Source organism: Amaranthus tricolor, chromosome 15 (assembly GCF_026212465.1).
Source record: "Amaranthus tricolor cultivar Red isolate AtriRed21 chromosome 15, ASM2621246v1, whole genome shotgun sequence".
In the NCBI taxonomy this organism is placed as follows: domain Eukaryota; kingdom Viridiplantae; phylum Streptophyta; class Magnoliopsida; order Caryophyllales; family Amaranthaceae; genus Amaranthus; species Amaranthus tricolor.
This window is the reverse complement of record NC_080061.1, coordinates 908410-920763: the sequence shown is the minus strand read 5'-3', so window position 1 is coordinate 920763 and position 12354 is coordinate 908410. Positions and strand designations below refer to the sequence as shown.

General features: G+C 29.4%; 1 protein-coding gene across 1 annotated transcript; it reads right to left on the bottom strand.

The window, feature by feature from the left end:
- Positions 1-2705: 2705 nt before the first annotated feature.
- LOC130801258 (probable GABA transporter 2) lies at positions 2706-11283 on the bottom strand. Its single transcript, XM_057665064.1, has 7 exons — positions 10537-11283; positions 10022-10252; positions 7800-7897; positions 5746-5932; positions 5229-5359; positions 4557-4793; positions 2706-3557 (listed from the first exon to the last, which is right to left on the bottom strand). Exons 1-7 carry the CDS (start codon positions 10640-10642, stop codon positions 3168-3170), a joined length of 1380 nt encoding a protein of 459 aa, XP_057521047.1. The 5' UTR covers positions 10643-11283; the 3' UTR covers positions 2706-3167.
- Positions 11284-12354: the final 1071 nt, after the last annotated feature.

Below are 12354 nucleotides of genomic sequence, written 5' to 3'. Positions count from 1 at the left end.
CTAACCATATCCTTAATGCTTACTTACAATATCTTTAATGCATATTTACAATATACTTAATGTCCACCGAGTAAGTGCTTAAGTACTTACAATATTGTAAATACATACTTACAATATTCTTAATATCTACCGAGAAACTTACTCTATATGTTCCTTTTTGGACCAGTCCAACTAAAAATGGTCTCTCATAAGAACCGTCTCTTATAAAAATTTTTGTTTTCATAAAGGATTTGTCAATTGCCCCCTCCTCTCCTGTCAACCCCCCTCTGTACTTTCAAAAAAAAAAAAATTAAATCCATTCACTAATTCTTGTTAATTCAGTTTAGTTCTAACCCTAATTCTTTATTGAGATCGTCTCACCATGAGACAACTTAAATTGTTTCAGCCCAAACTATTTAAAAAAACTGCATGTTATATAAGCGTAAATTTAAATTTTATTTTATTTTTTATATATTTTTTTACTAATGGGCTCCTTGCATTGGCCCATCTTACGGTAAAACGATCTCATACAAGAATTGTTAAAAAAAATCACAAATTTTTATAAATGACGGTCTTTTTGATAGACACAATAAATATATGAGCTAAATAACCCAATAATACAAATTAAAGATAAAATAAGAATATAGACTTCTTATTTTAGGATCGTCTCTTTAAAAGACAGTCTCTCACCAGAATAGTTCAAAAATTTTGTCAAGATTTGTGCAAGTTACTGCTCAACTTTAGCGTAAAACTTCAAATTGGGCCGATTGTTGAAGGGTCTTCTTCTCTTTTGGGCCAAAATTTTAGACTCAACTCTTGTCTAATACTTCAGTTAAGAGCAATTTTTGGTGAAATCATCTTGTGGTTAGATAGGTCTAAAAGTGACTCGGTTAAACAATTAAAATATGCACTCTAATATCTAAAGTAGGTTATTTAGCTTAATTTATAATGAGGTAAAATTATAAGAAACTACCTAATTTATACCTTCTTTTTTAAAAAACTACCTTATGTAAAATTTTTTACAAAAAAACTACTTAATATAATACAAATGTTTGCAAATGATTACCTGTTAACGATTTCCGTTTGTTGACTGTTAGTTTTACCCGTTAACCATCACGTGAGTGTCACGTCACTTAATAAATCTCTCCTTCTTCTTAATTAAGCTTTAAGCTTCGAAATTTCAGAAAACCAAAATCAAAATCAAAATCATTATTTTTAAGAAGAAAAAAACCGTCTTCATCCGCCATTAAAACAACTCAAAAACCTTCTTCTCCTAAAGTTACATGCATTGGTCAAGTTAGAGTCAAACGCTCTAAATCCAAATCTACAAATAAATCCAGTTTTTGTTTTTAAAAATCCTCTTTCTGTAACCCTAATTTGAGGAAATGGATTTTGTTTTTTAATTGTAGAAGTATTAAAGTTCGTACTGATTCTTCGAAGTTTAGTTCCAATCGATTCGAACAACAACAAGAAGATACAGAAGTAGAGGGAGAACAACGAGTATCGGTTTCGATCGAAAACACCTCAATGAAATGCATTGTTATTAATACGAGTATCAGTTTTTCATCAGGCGGTAACAAAGAAATGCAAAAAATCTAATACATGAGACTTTCTTATGTTCGTCCACTAAAAAAGTTAATTCAAAGTAAGCCCTAAAATTACCCCCAATCTCCAGACATTTTTCTTAATGAAGGCGATAAAGTTTATGTACTCTATTTCGATTTTACTCTGCAAATACCTGTTACAAGATTTAGTTTTACAATTTGTAATTTCATGCACTTGAAGGGTACAATTAAGATTTTGCTTCCTTTGGTATCCATGAATGGAGGGTGAAGAAGGTTAATATTTAGATAGGGTGAGGAAGGTTATTTTTTTTTTTTCTTTTTTAATTGGTTCTACTTATTTTTTATTTACGGGCTTTGTATTTATCTTTTCCGTGTAACTACGTCTCTTTATCGTTCTGGGAAACTCCTTTGGCCGCGCTCTCTTTTATGGGTATGAGTTGCCGCCGTTTTGCCCTTTCCAAACCATGCCCATAGTTTTTCTATGAGTGGGATAAGGCTTTAAAAAGAGGAGTAGAAAATGGCGTAGTATCCAAGTCGAATCTCAGTATTAGGCAGAGAAAATGATATGGATTGCTGGTGTTGTTGAATATTCTGAAATGGAGAAGGAATATTGAAGAGGGAAGATCCGAGAAAAGGCGAAAAAAGAGTACCAAAATACCTGTCCATTTTCTGCAATTTTTGAGATGAATGAGTTTCAAATGATGGAGTTAAAGATTGAACACCATAGGTTGAAGATGATGCTTCAAACAATTGTTGCAAAGATCGGTAATGACACGAATTTAAAACAAGAGTAAAAAAATATGATTCCTTTTAAATGTTATACCAAACAAATAATAACAATAATGCTTAATGTTACCGTTTTTATTCTTATTTATTTCCATTCCGTTACATGTCATAAGTTTATACCAAACGACCCCTTAATGAGAATTGTGAATAATTGAAGTCTTTGTTTGACTGCTCTCTATATTTAGCCTTTATTTCTCCAATTGAAACTGCTCTCTATATTTAGCCTTTATTTCTCCAATTGAAACAAGATATGCTTTTTATAACATACAATTTAATGTACAAACAAAGACATAGATTGAAGCAAATCAAGACCAAATTCTTCCTTAACATATACGCTTATGACAAATTGACAACAACGATCAAAAAGATGTTCTCTTTTTAAATTTCTTAGTTAATATATATTTCAACTCTTGTTAATACATAACAAACTTTTAAAAAGCCGAAACTTACACAAATTCACTCAACAAATTACATCTTAGAAAACTATTTCCTCCGTTCTTTTTTGTTTACTTCATCACCCGTTGCATTGAGATTGCTCCATTTTTCATCCGAGTGCGCAAGTGTTACATACAAACTCAAGGGTACTAAACAGTAAAAAGATCGCAACATAGTTCGTCTATCTCCGACAACTATAGCATCAGTAGACTAATTATAGAAAACTACTTCCTCCATTCTATTAAATTCGCTTCATCCTCCGTTCAATTAAGTTTCCTTCATTTTCCATCCCAAATTGCTATATGTTTTCACAAGTTACGGACAAACTCAAAAGTACAGAAGAGAGTATACAATTACAACAAATTTGGTATATCTTGGTGAAGTATATATAGTATCAACACTCTAATTAACAATATTGTTGCTAAAAAGCTTAAACTCTTTAGCATCAAGAATCAACTTTCTAAAAGAGGAAACTGCCCCTAAAAGTCCAGCACCAGTAAAGGTAATAATAATGGTAATATTGACTAGGTAAACAGCAGATTTTTTTGATGGTTTATGAGTCATGTTGTAAAGAAGCATAGGAAGAATAAAGTCTAAAGGGATGAAACCAATGGCTCCAACTACACTGCTTATGTCTCCGAAAAATGGAAGCATTGCAGCTAAAAATCCACATATTACCATGTATATTGTACGAAGTATTATCCTTGGGACCAAGTTTCTCTTTGAGAATTTCCCTTGCTTTGGATCTGCTGATTTCTTCTCCATGAGTTCAAATGCTACTTGTGAGTAAACCTGTCATAACGGTTGGTTTCATCTGTCAAATCCTTTAATTTAAAGGATTAAAATTCAGTGTTTCCGCAGTTCCACTTAAATAGAATTTGAAGGTTCGAATATACGCAGCTTTTGCATTGTAAAATCAAAAACATGTTTTAATCTTCGAAGTAATAGTTAAGAGTCTTGGATCTTGTAATGTTTGGTTAATCGGTATTGATTGAGTATATAACATATTTTAAAACATTAATTATAACTTAAGCTTTTGACCGAGTTAGTTTATAGAAAAGTATTAAAGAAATAACTATTGTTTAGTTTCTTTCACTTTGAAATAAATTTCGGAAGAATACATCCATATAAGGGGTAGTCATAAAGTGTTTAGGAGTTGCAAATATTGAAGAGAAGATAAATGAGAATTGATTAAGATGGTTTGGACACGTGTAACGGCTAGTAAGTCCTAAGGAAGATAAAAAGTTGGAGCTTGACGTAGTTAAAAGAGGGTGAGGAAAACCGGAGGTGACTTGGAGGGCAGAAGTGGAAAAGGTTGTTATTCAGAACGATTAAGATTTACTGTTTCAGATGGTAAAAAATTGAAACGAATAGAGAGGAAGCATGCAGATGACCATTAAAAGTAATTTATTGGTTTATGTAGTCGATATTAATCTTTTGGAATTAAAGCTTTAACATTGTTGTATACTAATAAATACGTTACATTAAAATCAAGTTTTGAGCCATAATATGCAAGATTTTGTGCTTAAATCACATATAAATTTTGTATGTATATCTAATCTAATTTACAAACCTTCATGACTCCTATAGATAAAAAAAATGAAGTCAAAAGTATAATATTAATATTTCATTAAATAGTCTTACTATGATAATCACAAGGTCAAAGAACATATATTATGACTCAGAGAAGCATAACTTTAATTGTATGTATCAAATTCAAAAGAAATTGTAGTGATAACTTTAAGTTGAAAAGAAAAAGCAAGTCAATTTAATGGAATTAGTTGAGTTTACCAAGCCAATAGCAAAAAGCTGAAGAAGAATGAAGACAACAGCAACTGCTAGAACCCATTCTGGAGCCAAAGAAGGTCCATCCTCACTCAAAAAATTCTCAAGTATATTTGGACCTGATTTGTTTCCAAATACATAATACCCAGGAATAGCCACTGCATAGAATGTGATTGAGATGATTGTGTAACATACCAGAAGTCCTTTAAACATCTTCCCTGTTGCTGGTGGGGCCAAAGTTGCCTAAGTGTGAAAAAAAAATTAATTAATATTTCATTTTCCCAGGTTTAGAGGTACACAATCTCATTTTTTTTAAAAAAAGAGATCTTTTTCGATTTATCATATAATTGAATTAAAAGTACTAGTAAATTTACAAGTCTGTTTATTATACATCATTTCATTACGCTGATGTCATTAAGTGATTTCTATCTAGGCAAGATTTAGAGGTTAGATTTATTATGAACTTTACCCTTGTACTGTCAGTAATACTAATAACAAAGAGGTTGTTTTTATTTACCATTGGTACCAAAGACCATTTATAACTTCACATAAATAAGAAGTGTACAAGTTTTAAAGAGTTAGTTTACTATAGTTCATTATAATTTGAGACCAAACATAATTTTAAAACTTTTATGGGAATAAAATTATGGAATAGGGAAAGTTTATAGAACAAATTACTTGTATTTCAGGCAGTATACCATTTCCAAAAATGGCAGCTATAATAGAGATGGAGTTGAAAGCATTGAAAACTCTTATACCCTCTGAAGAGTCCAATGAATAATCCCTTGGAGGAGCATGTTTTGATCTAGCTGCAAAATTTTATGATTTTTTAATATATTTAGCAATTAATTAACCTTCTTCGATTACATGATTAGGTGAGAATCAAATCCATCGCCTTTCGTAGAGAAAACGGTATTTGACCCGATTCTCAAATGCAGTGCCTTTACATTATGCATGTCTAAATGATTAGAAAGATTGAAAGTTTTACGGATGAATGTGAGCAAATAGATATCAACTCGTCTTGTATGAAATCGTTTCACTACGCGATGGACTTATAATTAAACTATTTTTCTAATTGATTATTTTTAAATTGCAAGTGATCACTTAAACACGCTAAATATACATGGGCTAACCCGATGGTCTCACCACAAGACCGTCGCATTTAAGAATTTTTGATAGACATAAAATTACAAACCTGCATGAATACATGCACCAACAACTAGGAAAGTGTAGCCCAAAGCTAGGAGCAAAGAACCCAAGTTGATGTATCTGAGAGAGTGAAAAGATGGGAATTGGGAGAGTAAGATCATCACTACTGTCACCATTGCTATGAACTGATATAATTGCATTGTTCCATGTGGTGATAGGCTTGTGTACATGATCTTCCAACAACCAACAAAAAAAATATAATTTCAGTATGCAGAGTGTAAGTTTAAACTTCATCATAGAATAAATCAATTGCATATATTAGTTATTGATAAAGTATATAACATATTATGAGGCTACAATCATCAGCTTAAGCTTAAGCTTATGGTTTAATATGTTTCTTGACGTCATATTAAATGTCTTGTTAGGGGTTCGAATCTCATCCATATATCCCACATTACAAGTGGGATAATTTAGCGTCAAGTGTAAAGAAAAGGTTGTGATGTATCCGTTGTTTTAGTCTAATATGGGATGATAGGACGATAGAGTATGTAACATATTATTAAAATTAAAAAACGTTTATGCTAATAATACAGAAGCTAATATCCAAGTGATCTTTCCTCAAAAACTTTGGTTATATGGGAGTTAAAAAAAAAAGCCCCTTTAAAGCATTAAAATAACAGAAATAAAAAAGTTAGTCTAAGTAATAAAGTCCTTTGTATCCAGCTAAAATTATCTCCAGGCAAGCAGAGAGTTAATTGACAAATTCAAACTACTTATGCATGCATTACATAGTATATAATTTAGGGTTAATCGTTAATAATAATAAAGCAATCTATACTTAATTCGCTGAAAATAAATCAACCTATTATTTATTTTTAAATAAATCATCTATTATGTATATTTACTAAAATAAATCGACTATTGTTTATAATAATCTTCAAAACTTCTATGTAAGTCAAGAATTAGAAATAAACAATAGTTGAATTTATTTTTAGCAATTGTACCAAATAGGTGAGTTTATTTAAAATAAACAATACTTAGGTTTGCTTTCGGAGGATCAAGCAAAAGTTAATTTATTTTTACAATTTTCCTATAATTTATAACGAAGTAGAAGAAATATATGGATGATATAAAAAAATCATTTTAATTTCTAAATGAGAATTTAAGAAAATATAAATTATAATAAAAATAAATATAATAAATCATATTTAATAGACTAAAATAAAAAAGATAGCAAACCATACAACAATTCCATAGAACGGATAGAGTATGATGTTTCACAAAACTATTTACGTCAAAAGCTGATTTCTAGATGAAAGCTACTTGTGGTGTAAAAGTCATAAAATAATTATTGGAACATCCCTCGAGTATAGTCAAGCAAACTAACTCAACCATTTATTGAAAAATAACCTCTTAAAGCACACAAAATTGAAAATAAAAAGCTATTAGACATTTGTTGACTAGTAAATTGTCACTAACTTTTGCTTTTTCATTGTTCTTTTTCATTGTTTAAATAATTAAAAAATATTTGAAAAATAAATTTAAAGTCAATTAAAAAATCGACTGTTAAACTAATATCAAAAAACTACTTACAATAGTCAGCAAACAATTTTTAGTAAATATTTCCATAACTAAATAGTTAACTGCTATCAACAATTTCAACTAACAGCCATTTATAAATAGGCCCAACAATTAAATTAGATAATGAATTGAGAGTAGAAAAAAATTTGGTACCCACCATTAAACGTTTCTAGATATTAACTAATTTACTGCATTATATTGAAAAGATTTTTTTTAAAAATATTATATATAGATCGTGACAATCGCAAAATCATTTATATTTATTGAGAAATTGTTTCGAGACTAATACCACAATCACCACATGTTTTTTAAAACTGGTTCCTACGATTAGAGATCAATTCTCGACTACATTTTGCTCTTTAAAGCTCTCAATTAGCTATTGAAAATAATGTATTTTTTTAATATTTTATTTGGAACTTGATCTACCGACTACAATAATGTATTATTGAGATCAATAATAAAAAAAAATGAAAATAAAAAATTTCATAATATTTTGTTAATCGTGAATGTGGGGTATACCTGAAGACATTGTCCAGCAAAGAGGATAGATCCTATACTTATCCCGGTGTTGATAATCGTTTGGATGAATACTACGAAATAAAACATCCAGCCAGACCCTGCTCAAATTTGAGTTTCATACACAAACAAAACAAGGATTTACTTATACATATATATAAAATAGACATGAAGTCCATTATTTATCTGACTTTGCAATACAATTTGATTTTACCCGACTTTATTATAACTAATTTAAAATTATGTAAAATTCAATATAGATACACGACACGATATAAAACCTACATAAAAAAACCCGATCAAAATTAATTCGATTATCGTAATGAATACCTCTCATTTCAATTTTAAATGAATTATAATTTCGTTTAATATGTCACAAAAGCTAATGAACAATGCAAGAAACAATATTGTTATATTATCTCATGCAGACATATGTATTACATATACAGACGACTTTAATCCCGATTCATTAATTAGTAAGATCATTTTTTGTCTAATTAAGTAAGGTTTTATGGCTTTCTGTTCTTAAGGAAATATTGAACCAAAATATGTTCCTCTTTTGGTCTCAAATTAGTTGCAATATGTTAACTTTTTAAACCATATATAGATCAAAAAAATTAGACTTAAACAATGTATAAGTCTAATAATATACTAATATGATCATACTAGTCATTAACACAAAAATTTAAATTAGTTCACATTAAAAAAGTTAAACTCTGATGTCTTAACTTTTGCAATAATTAGTCAAAGGTATTAATTAAGGTGTTTAAAACAGATTTGAAAATTAAATATTTGTCTAATTTTATAACTCAACTGAACTTTAACCTAATTTTGTATAAAATGATCAATTTAAAATTATTTGTAAAAATTTTTACTATAAAAAATTCGACTTTAAATCAACCTGAAATGCCTAATTTGAAAACTATATATCTTCCAAATAAACACCATTGAATCATTCCATACTAGTATTACATCTTACACAGGCGCAAATTAATGTATGAAAAGCGACAAAACAGACAAATTTGACTAAATTTTATTTATATTCATCATCTCTTCTCCATGAAAACACAACCCCCACCTCTTCTTTACAATTTATCCAAACATTAAATTTTTCTCACTCCTATTAAATTACTACACTTATCAGTCACCGTTTACCTGTATTTTATATACTATACTCTTATGATCTCATCCCTTTGAATTAAGAGTAGTAGCTAAGAGAAATAATACTTTTAAGAAAATTAAAATGTTAATATTTGATAACAAATGCATAGATAATGGAGAAAAAATTATGTAGATGAAATTAATAGAATTATATGGATGAGATTGAAAAGAAAGTAATGGGTCTAAAAATAAAAATGATGCAAAATAATAAGATAAACAAAAATCACAAACGCTATTAAATGGATTATGGATGGGATATGTCAGGATGGTTTATCCGACATCAATAAATTAAAATGAGATGCACACTTTATAAGTTTTTAGAATCATTCCTCCAATTGCTATATGGTTTTGGGATGATATCACACTATATGGTTATAGAATAGTATCTCATTAGCTTATGAAATACGTACACTTTACGTTTTCCCAAGTGTAAGATGACATTACAATAAGTGCATCCCAATTTAAGAGGACGGAGGAAGTACTCCCACAAAGTTGATTACATTTGACTTGTTAGGGCATATTCGAAAGTCGGATAGCTATTAGTTGTCTAAACTATAAGTAGCAAAAGTTGTAATTTGTTGATAGACGACGTTAGATATTTAATTAGTTGTGTAAATTAGTATTATTTGGTAAAAATAACAATTATATAATAGAGTAAATATTAGAATGTACTACATTTGTTAAGAAAAATATAGAGAATATTTAAACCGTTATTTTTAATTTTAAAAAGTTATAAATAAAAAATATTACATAAACCACAAAACAATACCTAAAACTACTTTACCAAATATTGAAGTTTTCCATAAATAATATTAAAACCTCATTGGATTAGATTAACTACTATTAGTAATGTTTTAATCTGATCCTAGAACTTCGCCGGCGGTCAACTCTAATTTTAATTTTTATTTGAAGCCACATTAATAAAAATATTACTATTATAAAAAGAAAAAAGTATTACTATTAATAAAATATTGACTAATTTAGTAAGTAATTAACACATGATCACCATTAAACCAACGTAATTATAAAAAGAAAAAGAAGAAGGAACAGTACAAGAAAAGTACCTAAAACATCGGCAGCAAGTTCACGGAAACGTATATGACGGCGTCCTTGACGTTCACAACGATCAAGCACTAATGACATTAGATAATAAGCATAAAACGTTACTAATCCCATCACTGTTAAACATACAAAGCCTAATCCCCATCCCAATCCTCTGAAAACATACGGTAATGTTAGTATTGTTGGCCCCACTATTGCCGTTGTCAAATGATACCCTGCATGCCACCATTTACCTACAACAACAAAAAAATTCCCCAATTACATATTATCGTTGTCATTCCGAACGTAAATATAAAATTAAGATTATACAAAGAAGAATTAGTTTTTGACTCAATTAAAAAATAAATACTATTTCTTTTTTTCGGTTCGATTTTTCTTTAAAGTAATTTTCAAGATTTTTTTTTTTTGAAAACTTGAATTTTCAAGATTGGTTTTATATATTGCTAAAAATTATAAATTATAATTTAAACTAGTAATGTGACAATGAATAGACGAGTAATTAAATTAAATTAAGTACCTTTGGATTCAAGGACGAATTGTGCGCCAGCGTCATGGAAGGAGGAGGAAGAGATAGGAATATGGCCTACATATTCCTTTGTTATAATGGGATCTTGTGGTGGCATCGTGTTAGATCAACTTTTTGTCCCAAAACTTTTAGGACTAAAAAGAAGGAATTGTAGAAGAATTGGGTGGTTTACTGTTACAAAATTCTGCCTTAAATGGGTGTTTTAGTGATTGTAGAAGACAAGCAATATAATCTTACTATTATCTTTGGAATGGAAAAGAAGACAAAAAAGGAAGGTAGGAAGAGTAAGGAATTCTATTACTATGATGCTTTACTTGTCTTGATTTGCAAAGGAATTAAAGTGGGGTTAAGGGTTTGATCCTTAATCTAATTGGGTATTTACTTAATTTAATTGGGTAATCCTTAATTTTATTGGGTTTAAGTGATTATGAGGAGAGAAATGGGAAGAAAATATAGGGAGAGTGGTTATGGATTTATAGCCATCAAACTTGAAATGAAGAAAAAGTAATTTTAAGGGTAGTTTTAGAAGAGGAGGATTAATACCAAACTTTTGGTGAGCAATTCCATGATTTAACACTTAAAAGTTTTTCAATCAAAACATTTTTTTTTTTGGCTTATTTAGGGTTTTATAATATTAGAGTAAATATAATTGAAAAGATGTGAAGTTGTAATCTCTATTTAAGTTACAAGTTCAAATCCTAGATGGGTTTGTTGGGTAGTGGGAAGAAGCCATAACCTATAAGTAGAAGTTTATGAAGGAATGAGGTATGGTGGGTCCAAGTGGGGGATTAATTTAAGATGGGTAATAGGACATGCCAACCAACCATAATTTTGTTGATCTGTAGTACATGGTTACCTCTTGAAAAGGTTGTCCCCCTCTCACTAGATGACTTCCTTGAACTTTTTTTTATTATTATTAATATTATATAATAGATCGCAAGAATGGAAAGAAATTTAATGCAAATCCATCAAATGCACCTCAAATTTGATTCTTACAATATTAGACATTCACATAAGATAGCTCATTTCACTAATTTTCAAGGAATCAATATGCAAAAGATCAACGAAGGGAGTAAATAGTAATCTAATCATTTGGCTTTCTAAACAAAAGTCAAAAAAATATTCATCATCCTCTAACGAAGGACAATATAACTAAAAACACTTTCATATATTGAAGTCAAATTATGTATTTACATAGGAACAGTAGGAGTATATTTAAAACAAATTCAATAATCTGATATTTACTCAACCTTATAACCAAATCTGACTTCGTATCTAAACTCGACTTTTAAGTCAATTTAGAAACTAAGTAAAAACCAATATGAACGCAAAATTTGATTTTAAACCAATTTGAAACATCTAACTTAAAATTAACCATATGATCTGAATGAACGTCTCCGTTCCATCAAACAAAACTAGCACAAAGGATTTTGAAAATTATAATAAGTGGACTGTCGTCCAATATTGTCTGCTTCATGATTGATGATGATCAATTGATTATCCACGCGTGGGATCAATTTCTCAGTTTTCTCTACTGTCATTAGTGTCATCTACTACAGCATATTCACACTTCTGACTTCACACCAATTGTTAAAGGTTGACTTTCTCTCACCCTTTTTAAGTTGGGCAATTCTCTTTGACTCTATTGTTTGACTAGACTTTCAACTCTATCCAACATTGAATCTTCAAATTCCAAAAAATATTTGCATATGAACTAAATATCAAAAATTGTAAAATTGTCTTGAAAATATAAAAAAACGTCTTCAAATTATTAATATACTTCCTTCAATTTAACCTATTAGTCTCATT

Coding starts and splice junctions, on each gene's coding strand:
- LOC130801258 (XM_057665064.1), bottom strand. CDS start 10,642: ATGCCACCACAAGATCCCATTATAACAAAGGAATATGTAGGCCATATT. Junction 5,933..7,799: donor TTGCTGGACAATGTCTTCAG/GTATACCCCACA, acceptor GGTTGTTGGAAG/ATCATGTACACAAGCCTATC. Junction 5,360..5,745: donor TGGTGCATGTATTCATGCAG/GTTTGTAATTTT, acceptor AAAATTTTGCAG/CTAGATCAAAACATGCTCCT.